Source organism: Mesoplodon bidens, assembly GCF_964165515.1.
Source record: "Mesoplodon bidens genome assembly, chromosome: 4".
NCBI classification, from domain to species: domain Eukaryota; kingdom Metazoa; phylum Chordata; class Mammalia; order Artiodactyla; family Ziphiidae; genus Mesoplodon; species Mesoplodon bidens.
In genome coordinates this window covers 130,099,296-130,126,043 of record NC_138160.1, presented here as the reverse complement: position 1 = coordinate 130,126,043, position 26,748 = coordinate 130,099,296, and the positions used below count along the sequence as shown (strand labels likewise).

The following is a 26,748-nucleotide window of genomic DNA, read 5'->3' as shown; positions in this document are numbered from 1 at the left end:
AAGGAGGAGGCTGTTCTAGGTGATTCCAGCCGCCCCCTCTAGCTCTGGTGCACCGCTCAGTCTGTCTGTTTAGGCAACAGCTCCAGAACCCATGTGGCAGGCGGGGGTAGGGGAGGTGGGCCGTCCTGACCCACAAGGAGAGGAAGAAAGAAATGGAAGACAGAGACAGCTTTGGCTGTGGGGAGAAGGGGAGGGGGAGGGAGGGGAAGGAGGAGACACAGGAGGAGGAGGGACGGCAGGGTGGAGGGGGAGACCCAGCCCAGAGCTCTGAGTGGTTTCCTGTTACCAGGCTCTAAACCCCTCACATTCCTGCAGACCTTCAGACTGCCCGGAGCTCTCGCCTGCTGCCTGCCTGCCTGCCTGCCTGCCACTGAGGTATGCACGACCCCTGCCCTGCCTGTCCCTTCTCTAGTCCCATAACCCCTGCACTCTGGTTCACTCCTCAACTTTGTGTACAAGGGAGGGGAAGCTATGCTGGGAGGTCTCTTGGATCAGAGACAGGGATGTGCCTCTCCTTTGGGCTCCATCATTGCTCCCCTTAAGGGACCACGGACTTGCTGCCTATTGCTTTTCAGGATAACTTGGTCTCCCTTTTAGGTTCACAGAAAATAATCAGACTGTCTTTGAGGGAGTCTTTTCTCTCTGTCTCTCTCTGTGTCCGTCTCTCTGGTTTCAGAGGCTGCCTTTACAAATGTGGCAGCCTCTTCCTTTCCTGGGAATCTGATCTGGGCACAGCTGCAAGAGGGACCGGCCGGCAGCCAGAGTCTGCCCTGCTTCCCATTCCAGAAGAAGAAACTTCCTAGACTTGGTTCTTGGTCAGGAGCTCTGTTTTCCAAAAGAGACTCTGCCTGAATGATACATTGATCTCTGGAAGGCAAAGGGGGAGTCTTCATTTTTAATCAGCACCTCTGGGAAGGCTCCTGTTTCCCTGGAATTTCTGCCCTCTCAAACCCCGTCCTCCAACAAACACACACACACACACACACACACACACAAACACTGATTCCGGTGTCATTCACCCTGAAATAGCACTATCAGACAGTCAGTCTTGGGTTAGGCATTGTTCTTATCCTGGGTTCCCTGGGGTGTAAACACAGGAAATGGCCAGCAGTAGCCCTCTGAGTATCTAGATCTGAAGAGCCCAGACATCTGATATGGTCCAGCTGAGGCACTGGGTCTGATGGGAGGCTGGGTCGGGGGATGTGCTCTAAAGAGTGGAAGGGAGGAGGAAAGATGGAGAGGGTTCCAGGGCAACCTTCTCACACCTTGCTACGAGAAGCTCAAACTCTACACAGGCTGGTGTTAGGTCTTCTTCAGTCTATGGCTCCACTGGCTGGTTGAGAAGTGGACTTCCTGAGTCCCTGAGGACACCAAGAGAAAAGGGGGCATTGGGGGAGGCATATCTTCTAGGAAGCCCAGTCTGCCCCAAAAGGAACAGAGAGGCACACATTTTCCTCCAGAAAATTCTATTCTATGCAGAACGCATAGAGAAAGTGTTTTCTCTGGGGTTAAACTTCTATACACCCCAAGTGCTGACAGTAGGGTGAGAAGCACATCAGAAGCAAGGTGGCAGACCGAAGGCACACATTTTATGTGTAATCTTAGGTAAGTGTCTCCTCTGGACTTAGTCTCCCTGTCTGTAAAGTAAGAGGGGTGGACTTGATTGATGGTCTTTGGAGTGCCCGGCGTCCTCTGAAACTTTCAAAGGAAGGTCTCTTAAACCAGAATCCACGGACTAGCTTTTGAATAGGCTTAAAGGCACCTGCAAACCCCTTAAATTTGTATATACAGTAGTGTGTGTGTGAGAGAGACAGAGACAGAAAGAGGCAGAGACAGCAGCAGTGTATAAGAGGGTGTTCACAGCCTTCGGTCTTAACATATTCTCAAATGGATGCTGACCCTCCAGGTAGCTGGAGGGCATGATGTGGAACATGGAGTGGGTGGGTACTGGAAGCAAAGGTATATTTGCAGGAGGATGAAAAACTTTGAAATGGGAGTGGTTGGGGGAAGAGAGAGTTAACTCAGCCATCAGCTGCCACATCGACAAAGCCTGGAGCGGAGGGAGGGAGGGAGGGAGGGTGGGGAGGAAGGGGGCGGTGCCTGGGGAAGGAATCAACTTTTGAAACTTTTTCCAAGTCCCACCCACCAAAAGGCTCTTCTTTGCTATGACTCACTCTATGAGGAATGCAAGTTGCCACGGCAACCTTTTTTTCAGGGTCTCTGCTTGCTGGCCGGGGACTCAAGAAACACTTAGAACATCAGGCTCAGTCTGAATGTCCCCCACTCCACTATGTCCCCAAACACCAGGACAGCAAACTCTAGGTCCTGCCTTTCTGATCTCCCAGCACCCCAGGGCAGCTGTGAGGCTGTGATATGCTTCCCGCTTCCTAGACAGGCAACTTGAAGACCTGAGTTTTAATTCCACCTCTGCCTCAAAGGTGCCATTTGACCTTGAACTAATGGCTTCTCCTTTCTGAGCCCCAGGTTCCTCTTTGGTTAAAAAGCAATAACAGCACCACCTCAAAGGGATACTGTGTGGACAAAACAGGGTGATGCACAGTGAAGCACTTGCTACACTGTGGCCCTCCCACTTAATCAGATGGGTTTTTAGAACTGATGAATTTATGGCATCCAAAGAGTTGAAATCATCCCCAGCTTTTTTGTCTGGCAGCTTCATCATCTTGGGGTTTGGATATAACTTCCCTTTACTAAAAGTGCTGACAGGCACATTTAAACAAAATAAATATTGTTCAAATTCTTTTGATTTGGGCATCTTCTTGAGTATTTCCCAAGAGTGTTGTACCCTCCAGTGTGGAGAGAGCATTGGCCAAGGCAATGGCAGAGGTGGATCTTAATTCACAGTGAGTGACATTTGGAAAGACACTTCCCCTCTCTGGACCTCAGTTTCCCAATCTATTAAATGGGGAATGTAACCTAGATGGTTTCCAGGTACCCTTCCAGCTCTGAAGTCCTGTGAACCTAAGTGCCAGGTGCTGCTTTCATTAGAAGGAATAGTTGGGCTACATTTTTTTTTTTGGGGGGGGGTACACGGGCCTCTCACTGTTGTGGCCTCTCCCGTTGTGGAGCACAGGCTCCAGACGCGCAGGCTCAGCGGCCATGGCTCACGGGCCCAGCCGCTCCGCGGCATGTGGGATCCTCCCGGACCGGGGCACGAAGCCGTGTCCCCTGCATCGGCAGGCGGACTCTCAACCACTGCGCCACCAGGGAAGCCCTGGGCTACATTTTTAACACCTCCTAGCCCCCTAGTTGAAAAGGAAACAAGAGAGGACGGGCTAGGGGGTCTTGGGTTACGTAACAGTCCTGCTAAAATCTTCATCCATCTGTAGAGACTTGTCAACCAATAGCATGGCTGGGGTTTGCTATTCACAAGAGCAGTCTTCCTTGTTGAAAATAAGCTATAAATAGAAAAGGATGGTGGAGGAAAGAGCTGAGGATGTGAGGTAAACAGGAAAATATTTTATTTTTGAGGTTATTTAGATAGGTAGCTATGTGTGCAGAGATAAAAAACCCACGAGGATGCCAAATAGATAAACATTGATTTCACCAGCAGGCACCCACTGGCATAGCTAAAAATAAATGTCTCAATACATGAGCAGACACAGAAGGTCATGCACTCAAAGCTCTCCCTGAACGATACCCTGACTCACAGACAAGGCCCAGGTGTCCATTTTGATGCATATGCAAACTCTGACCCTCACCTACATAGGCTGAGATCGACAGATGCCGAGTCAAGTAGATATGCAGAGAGTGGCACACACAGCTTCATACAGAGGTCCTCAGGGCCATAGGTCACTCATACAGATACACAACTGCTGTTTGAAGCCACACACGGGTGTGCACAGCCAGATCTAACTATAGGCCATGGCAGGGAGACAGACTCCTGACCACCTGTTACATATTACAGACAGAAACTGAGACTCAGGAAGGGAGAATAACTCACTTAAGGTCACACAGCAAACTGTTGCCTGAGCCACACTTTCAGATGTCTGGAAACATCCAGATGTTCAATGCGTGTTTTGTTTGTTTCATCTGAGCAGTTTGGCATCCTCCATACACTCCTCCCTCTAGAGGCAATGAGCCCCGTGAATAATAAGTGATGAGCAGGACTTCTTTCTCTCCTTTGCTGGCCTGCCATGGCCTAACCCAGCCCACATGGCTTTGTCATTAGGGCAGCAGGATGTGGCTAAGAGACAGCTGCTCATCTGCTTCCTGCTGGCTCCCTCCCTAACCTCTTTTAAAGGAGGAAAGGGAAGGCTGGAGCTGAGTTTTCAGCCAACCCTGGGGATGAAAGAAATTACCTTTTCTCTACAGCACAGAGCTTGGGTCCTGACCCCAACCCTGAACGCAGGGACAGCTGGGCTGTGCAGGCCCAAGGCCAGCAACCAGTGACTTGACAGAATTATTTAGAAAAACAGCCTCCTTCTCACCCAGAAGATGTCTTAGACAGGAAATTAACTCTGCCCTCACTCATCAAGCTATAGAGCTTGATATCTATAGGGAAAATACAAATGGAAACAGCAACTCTCTCCAGAGCTGGGTTCTTTCAGAAACTTGGTATTAACCCATCTCATCTGTGGATCCTTCGGGGCCATCTTGTGTTAGTCATAGCCTTAGGATCCTGACTTGATCAGATGAAAAAATAAAAACGCAAACATCTGGATGTTTCTGAACATCTGGGAAGTTTAGCTTGCCATATGACCTCGAGTGACTTATTTTCCCTTTCTGATCCTCAGTTTCCCTATCTCTAAAATCAGAAGCATGGCAAAGAGATTTCCCATGGCTTGACAGTGCCAATCCATTGGTAGCAGCTGCCAGAAGAACTGTGTTCAGGATTTGAATGCCACTCTGGACTTTAGAGGAAAAGGTCGTATGATTGATTAGTAATGTCTGCCACATGCACAGGAGAGGCAGGTGGAGGCATATATGCCACAGATTTGCTATCTTTAGGATGTGACAGCCTGGACACTTTGATGTTATTTTTCATCCCCTTCATTGTGGTCACCCAGATGCAGCAGTGGCCCCTAGGGGGAGCCAAGAAGGAGAGCCTGAAGCTCCACCCTGGGGCCTCTCCTAACCACGGTGAAACGTGGCATCTCAGATGTGTTTATAGAACCTCAGTCAGATTGATTCTAGTCTCACACTCTGGGGCCACTTTGAGTTGCCTCTGAATCTTTTCAAAGCTAGGCTTGAGCACCCATAATACCCTAAAAGTTTCCCTTAGCTTCTTCCCTTCCAGCAAGAAATGTTAGAAGTGGAAGCAGGGAGTCAAGGGGCAAGTTGGGAAAGGTGGTATTCTGAAAGATTTCTGCCTCAGTTGACTCAGAATGTCAGGGCTGAAAGGAACCTTAGGGACCCCCTGGCCCCAAGGTCTTCAAACTCTTCATGAAAGAACCTAGAGGCATTCCAAGGTGTCTCAGGGGGTATCCAAGTGTACAGGATTTCCAGCCCCCATCTCAACACCGCTTTCACCTGCTTTTTTTTTCTTAATTTCAAGCTAATTCATTGAATAGATAATAGTACATTCACATGTTCAACAAATGCAAGAGGCTCTTAGCTGTTTCAAATTTGGACTTTTGCAGAAGACTTCATTGAGAGAAGGAGCTCCTGGCTTGTATCTTGAATACACTGGTCTAAAAGATCCCCCTCATTGTGCAGATGAGTGGCGCTAGGTGAGGTCCGGGGAGTACAGGAGCCTACCCTAATCTGCATGGTGAGTTGGGAGCAACATGGCCAAGACTCGATCCCAGGACCCGACTTCCACGTCACCTCTGACTGGCTGTATCTGCTCTCCTGGGGTGTGAGTGCCCATGTGGCTACGCTGGCCGTGATGGTGGCTCTCTGGCCTGGCTCAGCCCTCCTTCTGAGTCCCAGCTCCCTGGCGGGCCTGGATCACTCACGGGGTTCCTTTATTAGCCTCTAGACTTGTTTTCCTCTCTTTGGGCTTGTTTACCAGGAACATGTGTTTTTTGGAACCCTTGTTTGCAAGCCAAACAGTGGAAGCAAGACGCCTGGTTTGCGTCAGCAGCTCAACCGAGGGCAGCCTGGGGCCGGCTCTGTCACTGTGCCCACTGGGGGCTGGGCTGGTGCGCCTGAGACCAAGAGGAGAAATGTCTCCTTTCTCCACCCCAACACCTTTTTTCCCTGGACCACAGACAAAGAGCTGGTATTCTTGCCCTGGATTTTCAAGGGGGATGGAGATTCTGGGATCTTTGGATTTTAAGATGCTCTTCCATTGCTAACCTCTTGTATTCTCTTGGGCAAATCACCCATGAGCCTTTCAAGGTAGGTGTGTTATTTGCATGGAGACATGAATTGAGGCCCAGAGAGGGAAAGTCACTTTCTGAAGGTCACACAAATGCTAAGTGGCAGAGCCAGGATTTGAACCTGTATATTTTGTCTCCAGAGCCCCTGGGCTTACCTTTCTGCCATACTGCCTCTATAAAAGTTGATAACCACCCTGTCCAATATGGTAGCCACTAGCCACATGTGGCTACACAAATTAAAATGAAATACAGTGAAAACTTCAGCCCTTCATTTGCACTAGCAACATTTCAAGTATTCAGTAACCACTAGTGGCCAGTAGCTATCATATTGGACAATGCATATATAGAATATTTTCATCATCTCAGAAAGTTCTATTAGACTGCATTGCTCCATAAACTCTTCTACTCAAATCAGATTTGATGATTGCATCTCAGATTCTGTGTTTCATGTTCTCATGGGTCTATGATTCCAAGACCCACGATCTAAAATTTTATGATTCTGAGATTTCCCCCAGTTCTGACATTCAGGGACTTTTCACTGTTCAGCGAGAGCCCAAAGGAGGCCCGTTATATTTTGAGGGAGATGAACTGGGGGCGCTGGCTGTACTTTTCCATCCCCAGAGAAGTGACCTCAGCTTCGGGTCCTGCTGGCAGCCAAGGACAGGTTTTCAGCCATCTCCAGAGCAAATAAAGGCAAAAGGAAGGGACTGGATGTACGGAACAGGAGGCAGGACAGGCGGCGGGGTGGGAGTGAGCGGTGTCTGCATCTGATGACCACTGAGCCAAGGGAAACACACCTCCTGCCCCCCTCATCCCCCCACCCCCCAGGCTCATTTCCTTCCCTGTACCTTGGGCCAGTTCGCAGCCCAAGTGTGTCCCCTTCAGGTGAGCACCTAGGGAGGGAGCTGCCACAAAGGGAAACAGCATGTGAGGTGGAGGGCATGCCAATGACAGACGCGGGCAGCCTGGGTCCTCATTCAGCCCTGACGCTCGCTCCCTGGGGCTCTGAGCAGGTTTTTTCCCTGGCTCCGGGCGTCAGCCTTCTCTCCTGTACTATAAGGCAGAAAGACATGCCTTCAGCCCCCAGTGGGATGCCGGATTATGAAGACTTTGAAAAGGATAAACACAGGTATCATTACAAACTCAAGAGATACAAAGAAGGGAGTTTTCATTTAAAATTGCTCATTTATACAAAAGTATTTTTATTTTCCCTGGGCACGCCTGACCTAGGTTTGATTGGCAGAGGATGGGTGCACAGCTGATAATTTCTGGATGCTGGGGTTTGACTCTGTGTTCTGACCTTGCTGGCATTACTGATGCACCCCCTTAGCTTTGCAGGATGGGTGCCTTGCCTCTTCGGCCAGTGATGGTTTACAGAACCTCCAAGAGGGAGGTCATAGGTATGCAGGGAGTATGGTCGCACATCCGAGAACAGTCCAGCTGTCCCCCTTCCCTCCCATCCCATCATCTGGAGGGAGAGGGTTCTGGGACTGGTGAGGTAGCACTGGGCACTGGGCAAAACCTCAAATTTGGAGAATAAGTCCTCCTCCAAGATTTCGTGTCCTTTTCTTAACACTCTCACTTTCCGCTTTTCTCTCCCACCCCACTCCCATCTCCGAGCATGACCCCGATGAGGCCCAAACCAACGCCATGGGAAGGAAGTTTGTCAGCTTGGAAGGGGCCTGAATGTTGCGTGACTTTCTCCCTCTCCACCTCAGACTCCTCATCGTGACAGCAGGACTCAGAGCCCTCCCATGCCTGCCTGCCAGTGTGTCAGAGGCTCCAAGGGGACAGGGTACTATATGTGAGGCCTTTAGAAACTATAAAGTACTGTAAGATGTAGAATTATTTTTCTCTTCTGGCTGCAGCACCAAGGATGCGGGTGGCAGAAAAGGTCAGTGTGCCCCTGGGAAAGAGCGCAGGTGGTGAGGCAGCACAGACAGAAGAGCTGACCCACAAACCCTTCCCTGGTCAAAGAGAAGGAGCAGTTCCTCTGCTCATATGAAGGACACAGACCCTGGAGACATCAGTCTTCCTGGCTCTCCAACCTGAAGCTTATTGCATTTCCAGTCCTAGTTGGGCTGTTTCTCTAACGAAATGTCTTCTCTGCAATTGGAGCCCAGACGAGATGACTTTTTTCGTTCCTGCTACGAGTCTCACTTTGACCCTTCAACTTCAAACAATCTCAGACAAGCCCTTCATTCGTGCTTTCTCTCCTGTTCCCTTTGTCCAAAGCCACATGCGGGAGTTGTTTTGCTTGTATCTTCCGAATGTGGAAGGACGAAGGGAGATTTTTCCACCTCAAGGCTTGCGGGGAGGCGGGGAGGCGGGGGGGAAGAAAAGCCTACAGCTGTGTGAGGGGAGGAACATTCCCAACACTGCCTGGAAGGGGAAGACTGGATTCCTCTGGGAGTTGGGGCCATCGTGAAGCAAAGCCAAGCTCCCAGGTTGATTTCTTTAAATTTCTGTTGGTTTTATTTCTTGCATACTCTATGAAGTAGTGAGGTTTAGTGTCTATTCCAATCCAATAAGGGACCATTATGAAGTCTGCCCTTCCCCAGTCTGTTGCCCCAAATACCATAATCCAAGTTAAAATGGAGGATATCAGAGTGGAGGATGCATGCCTAGACCAGCATGTGCTGTGACAGTTTAAGGGCACCTTAAGGGCCCAGGCCACCACCTCAGTGTTCACCTCGTCTAACCCTCTCAATAGAAGGGGGAACCAAGGTCTAGAGAGGATGAAGGATTGAACCAATATACCAAGTTAGTATTTCGACAGAATCAGAATCCCTGGCATTTAGTTCCAAGCCAAGTGTTTCTTCCACGATGCCAGGGTACCTCCCACCAAGGTGCTTGGTCAGTTGAGAAGTCTTGGTAGGAATAGGGATAATGGGACTGATATGGAAGCTTTGGGGGACAAACGAGGGAAGATATGGTTGTTGCTCACCTTGGCTAAAAGCTGCTTGGGGGCAGAGGGAGCATGCTTGCTCTGTGTGGCCACAGAAGGACCATCAGAGTAGACCAGGAAAGTTTGAGGGGGGCAAATTGAACAGTATAAGGAAGAACTTTCTAAAGCCATTTGGAAACGGAAGTCCATTCAGTTAGAACAAGAAACGAAATGTCCCCACCATAGTTCCTCAGTTAGGGATGGCATTTTGGCAGTGAACCATCAGAGGAGATTCTGTTCCAAGATTCCTTCCAGTCATGAGATTGTTAGAGTCGAGAGCTCAGCATCTAGAGGAAGGTCACAGCAGTGACCAGGGCAGGAGAATATTCTAGACCTCAGCTGACATCCTTTAACTGTGAAGGGGAAAGGGAAGGTAACATGCAACATATGTAAGCATTTGGATAGTTCCCACACAGGATCCAGAGAAGTGCCATCCTCCTGGGTAAATGGAGCAAAGTAAGGCCACAAGTTTCCACTGGCCACACTCAAAAACTATTGTTCTTTGTTTAGAATGTAGATCTCATTGTCTCAAATTGGCAAGAGGTTGCTGCCCATTAGCTTCTCTTATTAGAGATGGGCAGGAAGCAGAAGGAAGTGGGGGGGAGGAGGAGGGGAGGAGAGTTTGGGGTATAGGAAGAAAACAATCCTAGAACACCAGGGATTGAAGGGACCCTTGAACATGATCTGGTTCAGCATTGCCCAGACTTCACTAATTAGCCAATCGCCTTTGTCGAATCACTTTTTAAAAACTTAAATAAATATGTTGAGGGGACTTCCCTGGTGGCACAGTGGTTAAGAATCCGCCTGCCAACGCAGGGGACATGGGTTCGAGCCCTGGTCCAGGAAGATCCCACATGCTGCGGAGCAACTAAGCCCGTGCGCCACAACTACCGAGCCTGCACTCTAGAGCCCGTGAGCCACAACTACTAAGCCCGCACACCTAGAGGCCGTGCTCCTCAACAAGAGAAGCCACCGCAATAAGAAGCCCACAGACCGCAACCAAGAGTAGCCCCCACTCACTCCAACTAGAGAAAGCTCGCGTGCAGCAAGGAAGACCCAACCAGCCAAAAATAAAAATAAATAAATTAATTTAAAATAAATAAATAAATAAATAAATAAATAAACGTATTGAGAAAGGAGACTTAAAAATCACTACCATAAATGGAAAAATCTGTGTACCTTTGTCACAAATAGAAGGAAACTGTAAAACTAAACACAAAGGAGACAAAACAAATTTATTGAATTCCAGCTGGATGTAGTTTCCTGTGGAGGCTCTGAGCCAGAGGCGTACTCTCGGTTCAAAAGGGATGAGTGTTAGGTGTTAAAGACACATTAGCACCAAACTGAGACTCTCTCATACAATCAGGATTGAAAGAGAAATGAGTTGAAGCAACTTACTCCCGTGTCTTTCACTATCCTTTAACATGGACCATCTAAAATTACCTTGCATATCACAGGAATTCAGCGTCAAGGACTCTCCATCAAGAACCCTTCCCCTTGGGGACTTCCCTGGCGGTGCAGTGGTCAAGACTCCGTGCATCCAATGCAGAGGGTGCGGGTTCGATCCCTGGTCAGGGAACTAAGATCCCAAACAAAAAGAAACCTCCCCCTCACTGAACTCTCCATCTCTCACCTCCCCACAGGGTTCCTAGCACCATGAGGGCCTGGATCTTCTTCCTCCTTTGCCTGGCCGGGTGGGCCTTGGCAGCCCCTGTAAGTACCTAAAGGTCACATCTGTTTGGTCTTACCTCCCACCACTAGCCCAGGGGCATCTAATCTGCCAGCCCTAGATGCTCAGAAGGGACAGAGACTTCCCCATCTTGATTTAACTGTCTAATTTTAAAAAAGAAATTTTTTTTTCTTTAATAAGCTCAGAAGAAAAAGTGAATGAGGACCATTGGGTGGAGATTCTAGAGAAGAGAGATTTCCATGTAACATGAAGATGTACTTTTTAGCAATCAGAGCTTCCCAGAAAGGGACGAGAATTGCTTTAGAAGGGAGTGAGCTGTTTGTCATATGAGGAATTCTAGCAGAGGGGGGGATGCTGATGGGGATGATGTTAGAAGGGATTCAAGCCACAGAGAGAGGGCTGGGTTAGTTTCTGAATCAGTGAGGGCTACTTGGTTGCAAGCAACAGATTCCAATCTGACTAAATTAGGAGGGAAAAGGATATAGGGGTAGATTATAAAATCCAAGGCCTTGGGGAGAACTAGAAAAGGGCAGCTCTGGGATCTGGAAGGTAAGAGCTAATGGACGGTCATGGAGGTGTTGCCATTTGAATGTCTCTACTCCGACAGTTTTCAAATCTTGAGAAAATGTGCCAAGAAGATTAAAAAAAATTCAAGGAGAGCCCATCTAGTTGAGCTTGGGTCCTGGGCCTGCTTCTTGGCCAAGGGATTGTGAGGCACCTTGACTGACAGGCCCTCCAAGAATCCCGTGGAGAGGGCCAGCAGTGGTCGTCCGATGCTATGCTGGTAGCTGTGACCAGAAAACAGAGGAGGAAACGTGAAGCGGGCAAAGAAACGTTTTTCACCTATGATTCCCTCGCCCTCTCTTCACCAGAAGTTGTGATGATGGTAGATGCTGGCAATCCTGATCAGGCAGTGAGATTTTGGCAAAAGATTTGGCAAGTTAGCATCACTTTTAGAAGAAGTCCCAGCCAGCCAGGCACCTAAAGTCACATGCTATCTTGCTTCTTCTAACTCCAAGTTGACTCCAAGAAGGAATCACCAAATAATAATAATAATGATGATGATATCATGCTTGTGGGGAAGACAATGACCTCTGTTAAAATTCAGTGTTCATCCCCTCTGGGTCTCAGTTTTCCCATCTGTAAGATGAAGGGAGTTGGTCTGCATTAGCGGTTTTCAGACTTTATGGGAGCCTAAGCAGTGGAAATGCTTTTCCAAGCCAAATCTTAGATAGAAGCTCCAGATATAAATATAAAGGGAGGTGCGCCAGAGCCCCACAGAGCCCCTGTGTTTGGCTTCTCCTGTGCCTTCATCCCTACTCACAGAAGTCCCTGAGGGGCTCTGCTCGTTGGAGACCCCCAAGTGCACAGCCTTGGGGGTCTCCAACGAGCCTTTCTCCTAACTCCCCAGCTTTAGAGGTCCAGGCCGAGGCACTTCAGCAGTGAAGCTGGCCTTGGCCCTGACCTCTCCAAACCCCATTTTCACTTCCCAACAGCAACAGGAAGCCCTGCCTGATGAGACGGAGGTGGTCGAGGAAACTGTGGCTGAGGTGTCTGAGGTAGGTGGGGAGGGACCCCAGACCTGCGGCCCCTCTTTGCCCACATCTGCTCCCTGAGAAAGCCAAACAGGTGCTGTGGGTCTCCTGCTGGAACGGGAGCAGCACAGATGTAAATCCTGTGTATCCCCCAATCCTGACACACTCCTGAATGCTCCCCAAACCTTCCATGGAACCTAACAGTTGGGAGCTATGATTTTGAATTTTGTTTACTTTTTAAGCTGTAGGACATTTTTTCGCAGATGATCACCCACGGTCTTCCCCATATGTCAAACAGATGAAAGAGGAGCTGCTCTGGTGTGGCTGGAAGGGTGGAGAGCTTGGCACCTCCTCTTGCCCTGACCCCCCTGGTGGCCTCTGAGGCATCTCCATAGAGCTCTGGGGCCCTAGAGGCACAGCGGCCTGTAAGATTCAGTCTCACTTCTGGACCTGGCAATTGTGCTCTCTGTGACCTGGGCCCAGTGCCCCTCTCCAGCTTGTCTCTCCCCATCCCTTTGTGGGTACCTGAGGCTCCAGGCAAGCCCCCTCCAGCCTTTGCCCCTTTCTTCCAGGTCTGGGATGGGGGTAGGGCCATTTGACTCATTCTTCTCCCTCCACCCCAGGTACCTGTGGGAACGAACCCCGTCCAGGTGGAAGTAGGAGAATTTGATGAAGGTGCTGAGGAAGCCGAGGAGGAGGTGGTGGCTGAAAGTAGGTCCCTTCCCCGCGTCTTGTCACATGAAGCCTCTGCCCTCTGCCACCTGGGCCTAAAGTGTGGGCCCAGCGTGCATGAAGTTCCTTCCCAAGGAAATGCAGGGTGGGGTCCTCCCTGCAGGATGGGCCGTGGAGGAGAAACTGCCTTGACTGAAAGGTTGGGATTATTTTCTGGAATCTGGAAAGATCTATTTATAGCCAGGCTGTGAGTGTCAGGAAGGGAAGTTCTCAAGCTTGCAAATGGCCTTCTCCCCTTATAGCTCTTTACTGTAATTCCAAAGTTGGGTTTCACATTCCCAGTGAGGTCCCCAGTCCCATCTGGTCACTTGATGGCCCCAGAAGCTTTCACACTCATGAGCTTATTTGATTTTCACACAGCTGTGAGGAAATAAGGCCTGGAAACCTGACACAACTCATATAAGGCTACCCGTGGAGTTAGCGCCAGAACAACAGCAATGACCCAGGGCCTCTGGCTCCCACCCACAGTGCCAGCATTCCCAGCCCACACAGTGGAGATGCTTCGTACCCCAGGGGCTAATAGCACAGACTCTGGAGGCGAACCAAACAAGGCTTGCCTCCAAACTGCCTCCTCTTTCTGCGATGCCCTCCGACAGCCTGCGAAGCTTCTCTGAGCCCAGCTTCCTCCTGTCTTACTTGGGGAAGGGTGAAGATGGTAGATCCTTGCCCCAGGGCTGTCAGAGGATTATGAGATAAAGCAGAAGCGCCCTTGGCCCAGGGCCTGGCAGGGCAGGCATCCAACAAAGGATGACTGTGATACCCCCAGCCAAGCACCAGAAGGAAAAGGCTAGACAGGCTCGCATCCTGAGGGCACAGAATATTCCGTTGGCGCAGAGGAGCGTCTACTGAGTCATGTTCCTTCCCCTCCAGCCCCTCATCCAGTGTTTACCAGACACAGGCAGGCTCTATTGTTCAGCGTGGGCCTTGGGGCTCTGTTCCCTTTTCCGCTACAGCCGCTCAAATCTGTTTTTTGGGGGCTCACAGCTCCCTGGCTCCGTGACAACAACTGACTTTCCAAGTCATTCTAGAAAGTCTATTCTAAAATCCCAAAATGCCTTGCGATGTTTGATCCACCGACAGCTGAGGACACAATGGTTGTTTCCGTCCTTGGGGGAACTATATGGCACCTGGCGCTCCTGGGTCCCAGACTGAGCCCCCAGCCCCCCAAGTGTGCCTGGCCCTGACCTCAGACTGAATCTCTAATCCCCAGACTGAGCCAACTGCTCCCCTACATGCCGATTGCTGGGTTCAGCAGAAGAGAAGGGAGGATGCAGGGCTGCTCAAAGCCCGAGTGGGAGCCACAGCCTAGGACTTCTGTCCAAGGATCCACTGTGGGGTGGGGTGGACGTGCTAGGCCGGGGTGATGCTAACCGGGTGCCCTTGTGCTCTACCAGACCCCTGCCAGAACCACCACTGCAAACATGGCAAGGTGTGCGAGCTGGACGAGAACAACACCCCCATGTGCGTGTGCCAGGACCCCACCAGCTGCCCTGCCCCCATTGGCGAGTTTGAGAAGGTGAGGCCTGAGGGACAGGGGCAGGGCGGGGGGCTGGGGTCCTCAGAACACAGAGCATCTGCCCAGAACACTGCTGGCTTGGTGGTCCCACAGGGCAGCTCCAGTCTCAGAAGTCCCCTCGCTAGGTGTAGTCACAGCAAGCAAGCGAGTCGGAGGGGAGTCTCTCCATCACTGGACTCTCCAGTAACCACCAGGAATTTACGTGGCGCCACCAGCTTCCAGCTCTACTCAGACTCCAAAGGGAATACATCAACACCACCAGGCACCGAGATAGGGGCTTTCTGTATGTGGGAGCAGCTTGGCAAAGCATCAGGTCCAAAAATGTGCATTCTGGGTCAGACTGAAGGCTGACATCAAACCCCATCTCCACCACTTGTTAGTGTGGGATCTTAGCTATGTTCCTCTCCAAGTTTTCTCGCCTCTAAAAATGGGACAGAAATAGACTTTATCTCATAGGGCTATTGTGGGGATTTGTCAGATAATGTCTGGTACTTAGTAAGTTCTCAATATGTGCTATTTTTAAAAATCTTTCAAACCTGTTCATTATACCTCCAGTAGGACTCAACCATCCATCCATCCATCCATCCATCCATCCATCCAAGTAAATACTTATTGAGCACCCGTGCATGTCAACCATTGTGCTAGTGGTAACCTAGCTCAGGGCAACAAATCGAGTACCAGTATCATTCCCACAACCTCCCACCTGGCTTCTCCATCTTCAATCTCTCCCTAGTACAGCTTATCCTCTGGGCTCCAAATTTTAGCATCTTTGTCAACTCTTCCCTCCTCGTCACCCCTTCACCCCCCACCGCACTGGTCACCAATGCCCATCAGTTCTCCCTCTGCAGTGATATATAAGCAATAAGCGTGTGCAGGATGTCCAACGCAAGGCTCCCCTCCGCCTGACACAGCCACTTACTCTGCCACTGCCTTTGTTCAGCCCACGGCATCTCTGCTCCACCACCCCCTCATGCAGAGATTCGCTAGGAGGACCAACATAACTCAGCATACAGTTGCACTCACCGCTAAGACTTAAGGGTATGTAGCTGGATGAAAAGGGAACAAGATACAGGCAGAGTGTGGAGGAATCCATGCACAGTCTTGCTTACTCTCCCCCTGCCATGAGGGGGTCTCACAGAACCCACTCTTCCCCCAGCTACAAAGATGAGATGTAGCCACATGTGAGCAAGGCTTCTGCCCAAGGAAGCCCTTTAGAGACTCAGCACCCAACGTTTAATTGAGGGCTGGTCACACAGACATCCTCTCCCTAGCATGTACCCAAAGTCCAGACTCCAAGCAGGAAAACAGATGTTCAGCATGAACCATATTATTTGTACAAGCAATCTAGGCACAGTGAGCCACTTTCATCACTGTGGACAGTTTTCTAACAGTGCAGGGAACTGTTTACCAGCCACGTTTTCAGACTCCAGCCAAGGGCCAACATCATAAGCACGCCTTTCTAAGGATAACAATCCCAGGCCTGCTGTATTAACTCTTCTGCACACCCTGTGCTTCACCCATCCTCACCTTCAATTCATCCTTTCCGTATCTCCCAGGTTTGCTTTCCCATGTCTCAGCCCTGACTCAGTCATACCACAGCTCAGAGACCAGCAGTGGCTCTCAGCATGGGCTCAACATTGGCCTGGGAGCCCAAAGAGTAGATTCTTGTCTGGGCTCCACCACTAACTCACTGTATGACCCTGGGCTAATCACGTTCCTTGCCTGGCCTTCAGTGTCCCCATATCTGAAATGGGCAAGGATGGCGGTACCAGAGAAGGGCTCTGGGAATAAGGGTGAGGCCTTCTATGCTTTGCCGCCAGGTGTGCAGCAATGACAACAAGACCTTCGACTCTTCCTGCCACTTCTTTGCCACCAAGTGCACACTGGAAGGCACCAAGAAGGGCCACAAACTCCACCTGGACTACATCGGGCCTTGCAAATGTGAGTCTCTCCTTGGACCCTGCCAAGCCTCCCATCTCAGGGAGAAGGCACTGAACTGGCACTGACGCCGGCTCTGCCACTCCTGTGCTGTGTGATCTTGGGCAAATCTCTTCCCCTCCCTGAGCCTCAGGGTTCCCATTTATAAAATGAGATGATTGTCTACGAATAGGTATCTGCATTCAGGACATGTCCAGGGAAGAACTGAGCAGCTGTGGGAGCACGAGATCAGGGAGGATTTCTGGAGCCTCTCACTAGCATCCAAGACAGCTCATTTCTTTCCTGTAAAGATGAGGAAGTTCTTCTATAGGGCTAACCACAATCTTTCCTGCTTCAACATTGTGAAGCAAAAGTGATGTTCTACCTGGGCCTATAAAGTGTTTTAAAACTACTTGAATTTGAATGCTTTAAAATTGGGGCAAGGCTGTCAGTTCCCCTTAGGCCCTGTTACTCAATATTGTCATATCCTTGGCCATTTTACTCCATTACATTCCTGTCTGCCCGCATAAGACATATGATTCACCACCTTCTTCTAGAAACCTGGGAGCCAGGTGTTTGGTGGAAGGGATGCCAAGGTATCACCTGGCCCTTTGTTAGTGATCCCAGGTGCAGTCTCAGCTGGCCGAGGCTTCTGCTTCAGCCTGGCTGCTTCCCTATCATCTGAAACACCCAATGCCACCTCTGCTCCCCTCCAAGACAACATCCACACGGTGTGTCTGGTACATCCTGGCACCAGATGACACTGGGGAGGGCCCCTCACCTGCCTCAGGTGTGCAGCGTGCAGAAAGGTGGACGAGGGGGAATGAGGTTCTCCTGTGGTCAGCCCTGCTCTCCCAGTTACGGGGCCCAGGGTGTGAAATGAGAAGGCACAGCCTGGAGAAGGAAGGCAGGGGGAGGAATGCTGGTAGGAATTCCTGGGCAGTAAGACTGACACACGGGCTGAGCGGTTCTCCCGTCCTCTGGGGCGTATCACTCCCTCCCTCCAACTCCTAGCGTTTCCAACCCAGATCTCCTCTTCCATCCCCCAGCTGCTGGTGAAGAAGGCTGTGGTCCTAATCACAGAGGGGGCTTTCCATAGGTGAAAGGATGAGGGAAGGATGGACCCCTAGGCCCTCAGGCACCCACATGCTCTGGTGCTGGATGAGGCTCCGACAGTGTGGCCTTAATCAAGCCCCTTCTCTCCACACTGACCTCTAATAAGTCCAACAAGAGGGTGGACTTGGATGAAACCTCCAGGTCTGACATTCTGGGATCCTAAGTTCCAAAGACCAGGATGGAATCGTATCGCTAAGAATGTTCTGGTGATTAAGCATACCTGAATCCCCACCCCAGCTAAGCGGGGCCTATGGATGGATGCTATTCCTCAGTATCCCAGCTTCAAACACCTCTCAAGAGGCAACACCATCATCGAGGGTCCTGGCCTCTGTTTTCAGGGCGCAACACCCAGAAAAATGCAAGAGCCATTGGAGGGAACCATTTCCCTCCGCAGATCAGATGAAGGTCAAGGGGACAGCAGACGTGCCTTTGCACTTGTCCATTTGCAGAGTATTCTTCCCCCCACACAATCTGTTTTGTTCAAAAGGTGTGAAGACACTGTGGCCCAGAGAGGCTGAGCCCTGTGCTTCAATCAAGGTTGCTGATTGAAGCTTCTTCCTGGTGGAGGGCGTGGGGTGGGGAGAGCCGCCCAGACAGCATGTTGGCCCTCAGGCAGGGAGAATCAGGGTCTGTGCTGACCATCCTTGTGTGTTGGGCCCTAGACATCGCTCCCTGCCTGGACTCTGAGCTGACTGAATTCCCCCTGCGCATGCGGGACTGGCTCAAGAACGTCCTGGTCACGCTGTACGAGAGGGATGAGGACAACAACCTCCTGACCGAGAAGCAGAAGCTGCGAGTGAGTGGTATCTTTTCATCCTGTCCCAGGGCACCTGAGCTGGATGCCTCCTGGCCCCAGGCTGGCTGGGATCCACAGTCCCACTCCTAGATCTAGACCCCCATGTGTAAGCCCACATCCCCACTCCAACGAGTGCCTGTATTCTGGGCACTAGGACACAGACTCCTCCTTGCTGCCTCTGAAGGCTCCTAGAGTATATGCACACCTTAAAGGCTCTGAGAAGTCCTGTAACAAAAAGACCTGCTCACTTTGTTTGTCTCCATACGAGACATAAATAACTCTATTCCTTTTTCCTTCTGAGTCCGTGGATCTTAAACTTTAATGGACATACCAAGCACTAAGAGTACTGACAGGGCTTCCCTGGTGGCGCAGTGGTTGAGAGTTCGCCTGCCGATGCAGGGGACACGGGTGCGTGCCCCGGTCCGGGAGGATCCCACATGCCGCGGAGCGGCTGGGTCCGTGAGCCATGGCCACTGAGACTGTGCGTCCGGAGCCTGTGCTCCACAACGGGAGAGGCCACAACAGCGAGAGGCCCGCGTACCGCAAAAAAAAAAAAAAAAGAGTACTGATAAATGCAGCTTCCTGGGCCCCGCCTCGGGCCCACTGAATCAGTGTGTCTGTGAAGTGAGCCCCAGGAAGCTGCATCTGAACATACTCCCCAGTCATTCTGATGTGGCAGCCCTATGGAGAGCCCTTTGAGATCGACCCAGGCCTTCATTTTTGTGGACGAGATGCTGGTACCCATCTACGCCACTTGCTTTTCTCATTTTGAACCTTGGCCTTGGCTGGTGTCTGCCAGCTCTGGCCTCCTGTCAGAGGCGGGAGGGGCCTTGACTGGTCTGGACAGCCTCCCTGGACTCTTTGTCACCCGTGTCTCTGCTCCCACAGGTGAAGAAGATCCACGAGAATGAGAAGCGCCTGGAAGCCGGAGACCACCCCGTGGAGCTGCTAGCCCGGGACTTTGAGAAGAACTACAACATGTACATCTTCCCTGTTCACTGGCAGTTCGGGCAGCTGGACCAGCACCCCATCGATGGGTAAGACCCCAGGCCCTCTGGATCCCAGGGAGCTGCTCTGGCTTGGCTCTGGAGTGGACAGTCATGGGTCAGCACTGCTAGGTGCACTAGATGTGGTCAGAAAACCTCCCAGTGGCCTCTGCTGCTCCCAGCCCTAGAGCCCATGGTTTGCCTAAGGGCTGTGGCAGGAAGGGACAGGTGTAGGAGAAAGGATGCGGGACCAGTGGGGAAGAAAGCCATGAGACACTCCCTCCTGCCAGAAGAGGCAGAAGCCATTGCAACTGAAAACCCATCCTTAACCCGGTGAGTGTTGGCCTGGGGTAGCCATTCACCGAGGGAGAGCGAGCTAGGAAGGAACGCCAGACTCCTCAGGGTGGCAGAGCCAAGGTGGGGCAGCCTGTGTGCTCACGGTCCTTCAGCAAGACCCTGAGACCCAGCCCTAACAGGGCAAACCGGCCCTGGAAGTTCTTAAGAAATTCATAGAGCCAACCCCATCCCCAAGGCAAGCCCTTGGTTTGATTGCTCTTGCCCCTTGTCGAAATGAGTTAGGAAGTGCTGTGTAACTGCCCTGCAGGATAGGCAGGGAGTTGGTCAGTGAACAAACACTGGCTGAGTGTCTATTACATGCCCAGCACGATTCTAGGCAGGGGATTGAACAGTAATCAGAACTGACATGGCCCTTGCCCCCATGGAGCTCACACTCTGGGTGATGATCAGTTTTTTTTCACAATCGAAGGAAAAAGTAAAGAAGGCTCCTGGAAGTTGCAGGTGGAAGCTGGAACACCTGCAGCTGAGCAGAGGTGGTCACCCTCACTACCGCCTTCTGGCCTTCTTTTGCTGTGTGTTCTTGGAGCAGTACGAAAAGGAGGACCACCTGCTTGCACGCTGTACCCAGGGATGCTCCCCTCGGGGAAGCTCACCTCTCCCTCCTGGTCCAGCCCCTGTGCCTGGAATCTGCCCACCCTGTGGGTGATCCCGGGGGCCTGGGGTCTCCTGAGCACTGGGAAACTCCCTGCTGCTTCTCTCCCAGGCTCTTTCTGTGGCTGGGATCCATCTGAGTCATACTGTGGCGGGGAGGGCAGAAGTCAGGGGAACATCTGGAGCTCAGGCTGAGCGAGGAAGGGGCCAGGAGGGAGGCTTCTGGATGGAGCTGCAAGGACTGTGAGTCTGGGAAAGCGCTTCAGCCTGGGTCAGGGGATCCATCCTTCCCCTCTCCTTGTCCCAGAGCTGCCTGGTGACCTTGGTTAAGTCCCTGCCCCTCTCTGTGGTCAGTTTTCTCACTGGTATACAATGAAGCTGCGGAGGGTTCAGTTCAAACATTGTGTGATTCCTTCCATGAGTTGGGTGGGGCAGGAGGGCCTGGGGGTCAGAGAGATAATTGGAGTCAAGTTGTAGTCCCTTGGGGAAGAGTGTTTTGAGGACAACTAATTGAGGGCTCTGGGGAACAAGGAAAAAAATCATACATGTGCTCTGGAGTCCAGGCCAGCTGGAAGGACAGTCGGAGAGAAATCAAAAGGCCTCCTTCTCACACATGACACAGTATACAAATGATAAAGTTCCAGTCCACCCTCCCTGCCAATCCCAGTCTCTTCCCACGCTCCTCCCCAGAAGTCAGCACTTTCTTCATTTTGATGCATCTCTTTTTAGCCTCTTTAATGTGCATTTGCAGCTGGATAAATGTGTGTCCACAGAAAACATACATTATTGTTCCATACCAGATTTTGATCTACCAATAGCAGAAATGCTGAATATTTTCAGTTTAAGTTTCTGTGCCCTCAACTCTTAGCCAATTAGGAAACAAATGCACCAAGAGACCGGTGTTATGAACCCACGGACATCAGAACTGGAAGGGCCCTTAGACATTATGGTCAACTCCTCTCCCTTTGATGGAGGGGCAAACCGAGGCTCAGGGTGGGGCAGGGCTGTGCTCTCAGAAACACAGCAGGTCAGTGGCAGAGCTGGGAGGAGACCCAGGATTCTGGCTTCTCATCTTGCATTGAACATCCTTTCCTTCAGCCCTGAGGGGCAGGCTCCCTGCCCCCGTCTCCCCATGCAGGGGTGTGGGGCTTTCTCAAGCTCTCAGGCTCTCCCCACCTCATCCCGTGCAGGTACCTGTCTCACACCGAGCTAGCCCCACTGCGTGCGCCCCTCATCCCCATGGAGCACTGCACCACCCGCTTTTTCGAGACCTGTGACCTGGACAACGACAAGTACATCGCCCTGGACGAGTGGGCCAGCTGCTTTGGCATCAAGGAGAGTGAGTGTCTGAGCAAAGGGGCCGCCGTCCTCTCCCTCCCTCTTCGCTGCCCTCTCTGCCATCTGTGTGTCTGTCCTCTCTGTCCATCTCTGCTTTCTGTGCCTCATTAACTTCTGTCTGCTCTCCCTGCCTGGGTGGGCCTTGCTCTCTCAGGCGGCTTCCTGATCCTTCTCTGTCCATCCATCGGGTGTCTCTTTCTCTCTCCCTTCCTCAAGCATCAGCTCTCACTCTGTCTCTAGCACTACTTTGGGAACTGGCAGGCACCTAGAGAGGAGACAGGGAGTGTAACTTGGCAGTGGGTGTAAGTGACAAGGACCAGCCAGGGAGGGGGAGACCAAAGTTCTCAGTCATAGGCTCCCTGGGTGACCTTGGACTGGTCACCTGGCCCCTGGTCCCGGGGATGGGTGGGATCCGCCCACTCCTTGGGAAGCACATCTTCATCAACACCGACCTCCAAGTCTAACGCTGCTTCTTCTTGCTTTACAGGGGACATCGACAAGGATCTCGTGATCTAAATCCACGTCTCCACCTGCAGAACCAGATTCTTTCTCTTTGACCTTCCCCCTCCTGTTTTCCCCAATGTTTAAAATGTTTGGATGGTTTGTTGTTCTGCCTGGGGTCAAGGTGCTAATATAGACTTAAATGAATACATTAACGGTGCTAAACATGGAAATTTTAACCCAAGTCATGACATTCTTAGCTGTAACTCAGCTAGCACAGCCTCTTGCTCATCTACTAACGGTCCCACTTTTGTCTTAACATTTGCACCTCTGCCCATCGTCTTAGCAGCATATAGGTGGAAATTTTGATCTGTTCAAGTCTGCCTTCAACCCACGTTGCATCTTTAGATTTTCTACTTTTCTGTTTGAAACTAATACTCACTGAATCAGACTTTGTGTTAATTTTATTTCAGGGTATTGGCTGCCAGGGGGTCATCCCTACGTGGCCCGAAGGTGGGCAAAGGGAAGTAATAGACATGTGACGTTGGCAAGGATGTCTCTGGGGCTAGAGGATCAGTGGTGGGGAAAACCTGCAGAACCCACCAGCCAGAACTGCAGATAACAAATCTTGTTTGCCCGGGGCTGTAACTGAGAGAAAGAACCCAAGACTGTGTTCTGGGAATACATAAACTCTCATGTAAACCCGGTTCCTCACCATTCCCCGCCCCCCTCACTTTTCAGTGCTGTTTCTTTTCATATCAGGCTGTTTGTTCAAACTTTTCAGAGCCGTGGACCATCAGTTCTCTAGAATCCACCACACCTCTGGGGGGCAGATCGCCACATTGTACAGGGCTGCTCCCCTCTGAACTGTCTTTGGGAGATGCAGGAGTGGGAGGGTGTTTCAGCCACAAAGGCCAAAATCAAGAAGTGAGGCTCAGAACGTTGTAAAACAGAAAAAGTGCAGTTGGTGAATCAGTTTTGTTTAGGGTGTTTTTTTTGGTTTTTGGTTTTTTTCCTCTTTTTTCACATCTGGAGGGCTGTCATGAGGGATCTTTCCTTTGGTTGCTAGCATATTCCTCCTCTTCTCCCCCACCCCTCTCTTTTCTTCTATTAATCAAAAGAAACTTCAAAGTCAATGGGATGGTCGGATCTCACAGGCTGAGAACTTGTTCACCTCCAAGCATTTCATGAAAAAGCTGCTTCTTATTAATCATGTAAACTCTCACCACGATGTGAAGAGTTTGACAAATCTTTCAAAATAAAAAGTACTGAGTTAGAAACTGCCTTCCTGAGTGATTCTGCATGTATCTTAGTGACCTCATTTCCCTGACACGCCAACACATGGACCTTCGTGTCCATACACAACTGCACAAATGCAAAGTTTTGCAAACACACTTTTATGCTTTTGTACACACACACACAGGCTTGCTTATACACAGGGAATGTATGGTGCTTATAAGCACAGATTTAGCTTACTTTTAATTTTATGACCTGGGGGCTGACCTTTTTCATGACTGCACTTCATTATCAGAGCACCAGGCTAAGCAACTCTCTCCCTTCCCTAACCACTCACTCATTCATCCATCCATCCATTCAATAAATGTTTATGACATACCTACTCTGGACAGATCCCATTCCAGGTGCTATGGGCACACATGTGGCAAAGCAGACAAAGCGTTTGTTCTTCTGGCTTTTACAGTCTAATATGGAATGGATTAAAAAATGTATAAATAAATATAAATTACAAGATGTGATAGGTACACTGAAGGGAGAGTATAAGAAGCCAGGAGTGTGTGTCACAGGATTATTCTAGAGTCCCACTATCCCACATGGTAGCTACCACCCATGCATGCATTGCTATTGAGATTTTAATTTAAATTAATTAAAATTTAAAATTGAGTCCCTCAGTCACTCTAGAAACTTTTCAAGTGCTTAATAGCAATACATGGCTAGCAGTTACCCTACTGGACAGGTAGATCCAGAACATTTTCATCAATGCAGAAGGTTCTATTGGACAAGGCTGTTCTAGGGCTTCCTTAAGAAAACTTGAGCTGAGTCACAGAGGAAGAGAAGGAATGAAGTGTTTGGAGTGGCAGAGGTGAGAGAGGGGAGAGGTCGGGGAAAGGGCATTCCAGGCAGGGGGAACAGCACAGGCAAAGGTCTTGAGGGGGTGGAGAGCACTATAAGTCCCATGCCAGTGTGGCTGGTGTGCAGAATGAGGGCTTATACTGGATGAAGCTGAAGAGGTGGGCAGAGGCCAGACTCTGCAGTCTGGTGGGCCATGAGATGGAGTTTGGATTTTATTTTTTTGTTTGCAATGGGAAATTGTTGGAGGGTTTTAAACCAGAGAAAGAGAGAGACAAGATTAGATTGGCTTTAAAAAGAACACTCTGGTTCTGGAAAGATAACGGCATCATAAGTCCACAGAGCATATTTTGAAGCTCTTTTGTGCCCACCACGCTGGTGTGATATTCAGGCTGGTGTTCCGAGGCACCCCTTCGAGACAGAGAAACAGCTCCAGGAAGTGTGCTCCGTTGCAATGGACCACAGAGCTAGGTCTTCAGATGCCAAGCCTAGAGTTGGTTTATTCCTCTCTTATTTTAAATTATTTTCAAATTACTAACATAATATAAACTCATTAAAAAAACCCATAAAACTCATCTCATAAACTTGTATTCTGGTGTTCTGTTTTCACACCAGAAGGAGGAGAGACTGGCCAGTTTGGTTCTGGCCATTTGGGGAACTCAAGGCCAGCACTTGTCTCATAATCTCTGGGAATCTAGGCAGAGACTGAGAGAGTAAATTTTGGTAACGGCCCATTCATTCATTCGATGACGTTTACCAGATGCCTGCACTAAGTTAGGCATGTTCTGTGTTCTCATGAGTAAGCTCGGGCATGGCCCCAGCTGCCCTGGAGCTTTCATTCTGGCTAGGCAGACAATGCACAAGTCAGACCATTTTGGGTAGAAACATGCGCTGTAAGGGAAATAAAGCAAAGAGCTCTGATGGAACATGGCTTGGATGGGTTGTTCCTTTGGGTAGGGAGGGAGATGTGATGTGACATTTTCCCTGAGACTGTAGGATGCAGTCCTTGTGCCTTGGTCAGCCTGGGGCAGATCACCCGTGCAACACACAGCACCCACTATCACAACAGCTCTGCCACCAACTGACTCACAGATGAGGAAACTGAGGTCCAGGTAGATTGAGTGACTTGACCATGTAATGAGGCAATGAATAATGGGGGGAACTTGAATCCAGAGCTTTCTCCCCCATATCTGGATGCCTCCCTCTGGGGAGTTTCTCAGAGTTTTCAAGGGAAAGGCAGCACCAGAGAGGCAAGGAGCATGAATCAGCCTGGGGCCCTGGGAGGACAGGGTGGGGCTTCACTGCCTGCTGGCTGCAGCAACACTGATCAGCTGAGTTGAGAGGGGCCCTAAGAATCCTTAAAGGCAGTGTTTTCACATTCTCCTTCTATCTGTGTTTCTCCTCCCTTTAAGTCAAATCTCTTAAAAACAAATAAAAACAAAACAAAACAAAAACTTACCATTTAAAGGAAATTATCTCATTACCTTGGGTGGAAAACCAGTATCATTTACCATAAATAGAGATAAAACCTTAAAGATAAATTTTTAAAAATACAGTGGAAAAAAATGTCACCCAATTATGAATGTCCCCTGTGCTTGAAGGATGCTCTGTTTCTTGTCAAAAGAAGAAATCTAAGACACTTTCTCTTTGATAATCAAATGGTCCAGAAGAGAACTGAATTACACTTAATTCAATATTAATTCATGCCAAATCTGTAGGTCTCCTAAAATCATCTCCTGCTCCGAAGTGGTGGGTATCTCTCCCTTTGAGCAATTCCTCTTTTCCTTGAAGGGGGTATGGGTCCCTTGGGGATCATCTAGATCCTGGTAATAGAAGCCAGCCTCCCTCCCTCCCTCCCAACATCTGCTGCAGAACTGGATTGAGCCCCATTCAGTCCAATGACCAAACACTGAGCTTGTTGTCCTCATCTGTAAAATCCTGATGATAATGGTCCCTGCCGCATAGGTCATGGTCCCTTCCTCATAGAAGAGGAGGAGGAGGAGGATGATATTCCCAACTTAAATGTGAGGGGCCTGCTCTTTCCCCACTGCCTGGTCTGGTCCTTTATCCCTGGTCCTCTCTCATTTGTAAGGTTTCAAGACCACATCCCCTTTGAGAAGGGACTCAGGCAGGTCACAGTTGTTAGGCTGTGCTGGGCTGCCTGGCGTCTGCGTTGGTTTTGGCTTTAAGACTGCAAGGGTAGGGCTTCCCTGGTGGCGCAGTGGTTGAGAGTCCGCCTGCTGATGCAGGGGACACGGGTTCGTGCCCCGGTCCGGGAGGATCCCACATGCCGCGGAACGGCTGGGCCCATGAGCCATGGCCCGTGAGCCATGTCCTCTGAGCCTGTGCGTCCGGAGCCTGTGCTCTGCAATGGGAGAGGCCACAACAGTGAGAGGCCCGCGTACCACACACAAAAA

At 50.3% G+C, this 26,748-nt stretch overlaps 1 protein-coding gene across 3 annotated transcripts; it reads left to right on the top strand.

Moving 5' to 3' along the window:
• Positions 1 to 23,526, top strand: SPARC (secreted protein acidic and cysteine rich). 3 transcript variants are annotated; one of them, XM_081232499.1, is made up of 11 exons: positions 1 to 19; positions 316 to 375; positions 10,875 to 10,944; positions 12,418 to 12,480; positions 13,080 to 13,167; positions 14,583 to 14,704; positions 16,525 to 16,645; positions 18,400 to 18,533; positions 19,422 to 19,570; positions 21,658 to 21,806; positions 22,293 to 23,526. In XM_081232499.1, exons 3-11 carry the CDS (start codon positions 10,888 to 10,890, stop codon positions 22,319 to 22,321), a joined length of 912 nt encoding a protein of 303 aa, XP_081088625.1. In that variant the 5' UTR covers positions 1 to 19; positions 316 to 375; positions 10,875 to 10,887; the 3' UTR covers positions 22,322 to 23,526. The 3 variants fall into 3 exon arrangements, with proteins under 3 accessions (XP_081088625.1, XP_081088624.1, XP_081088623.1); XM_081232498.1 differs by lacking the exon at positions 1 to 19 and adding an exon at positions 5,601 to 5,690 and having other exon boundaries at positions 310 to 375; XM_081232497.1 differs by lacking the exons at positions 1 to 19; positions 316 to 375 and adding an exon at positions 5,795 to 5,818.
• Positions 23,527 to 26,748: the final 3,222 nt, after the last annotated feature.

What these genes read in the sequence shown, in the direction of transcription:
- SPARC (XM_081232498.1), top strand. An exon ending in GGAGGAGGTGGTGGCTGAAA is followed by an intron (nt 13,168 to 14,582) that starts GTAGGTCCCTTC and finishes GTGCTCTACCAG; the next exon opens with ACCCCTGCCAGAACCACCAC. An exon ending in CCGAGAAGCAGAAGCTGCGA is followed by an intron (nt 18,534 to 19,421) that starts GTGAGTGGTATC and finishes CTGCTCCCACAG; the next exon opens with GTGAAGAAGATCCACGAGAA.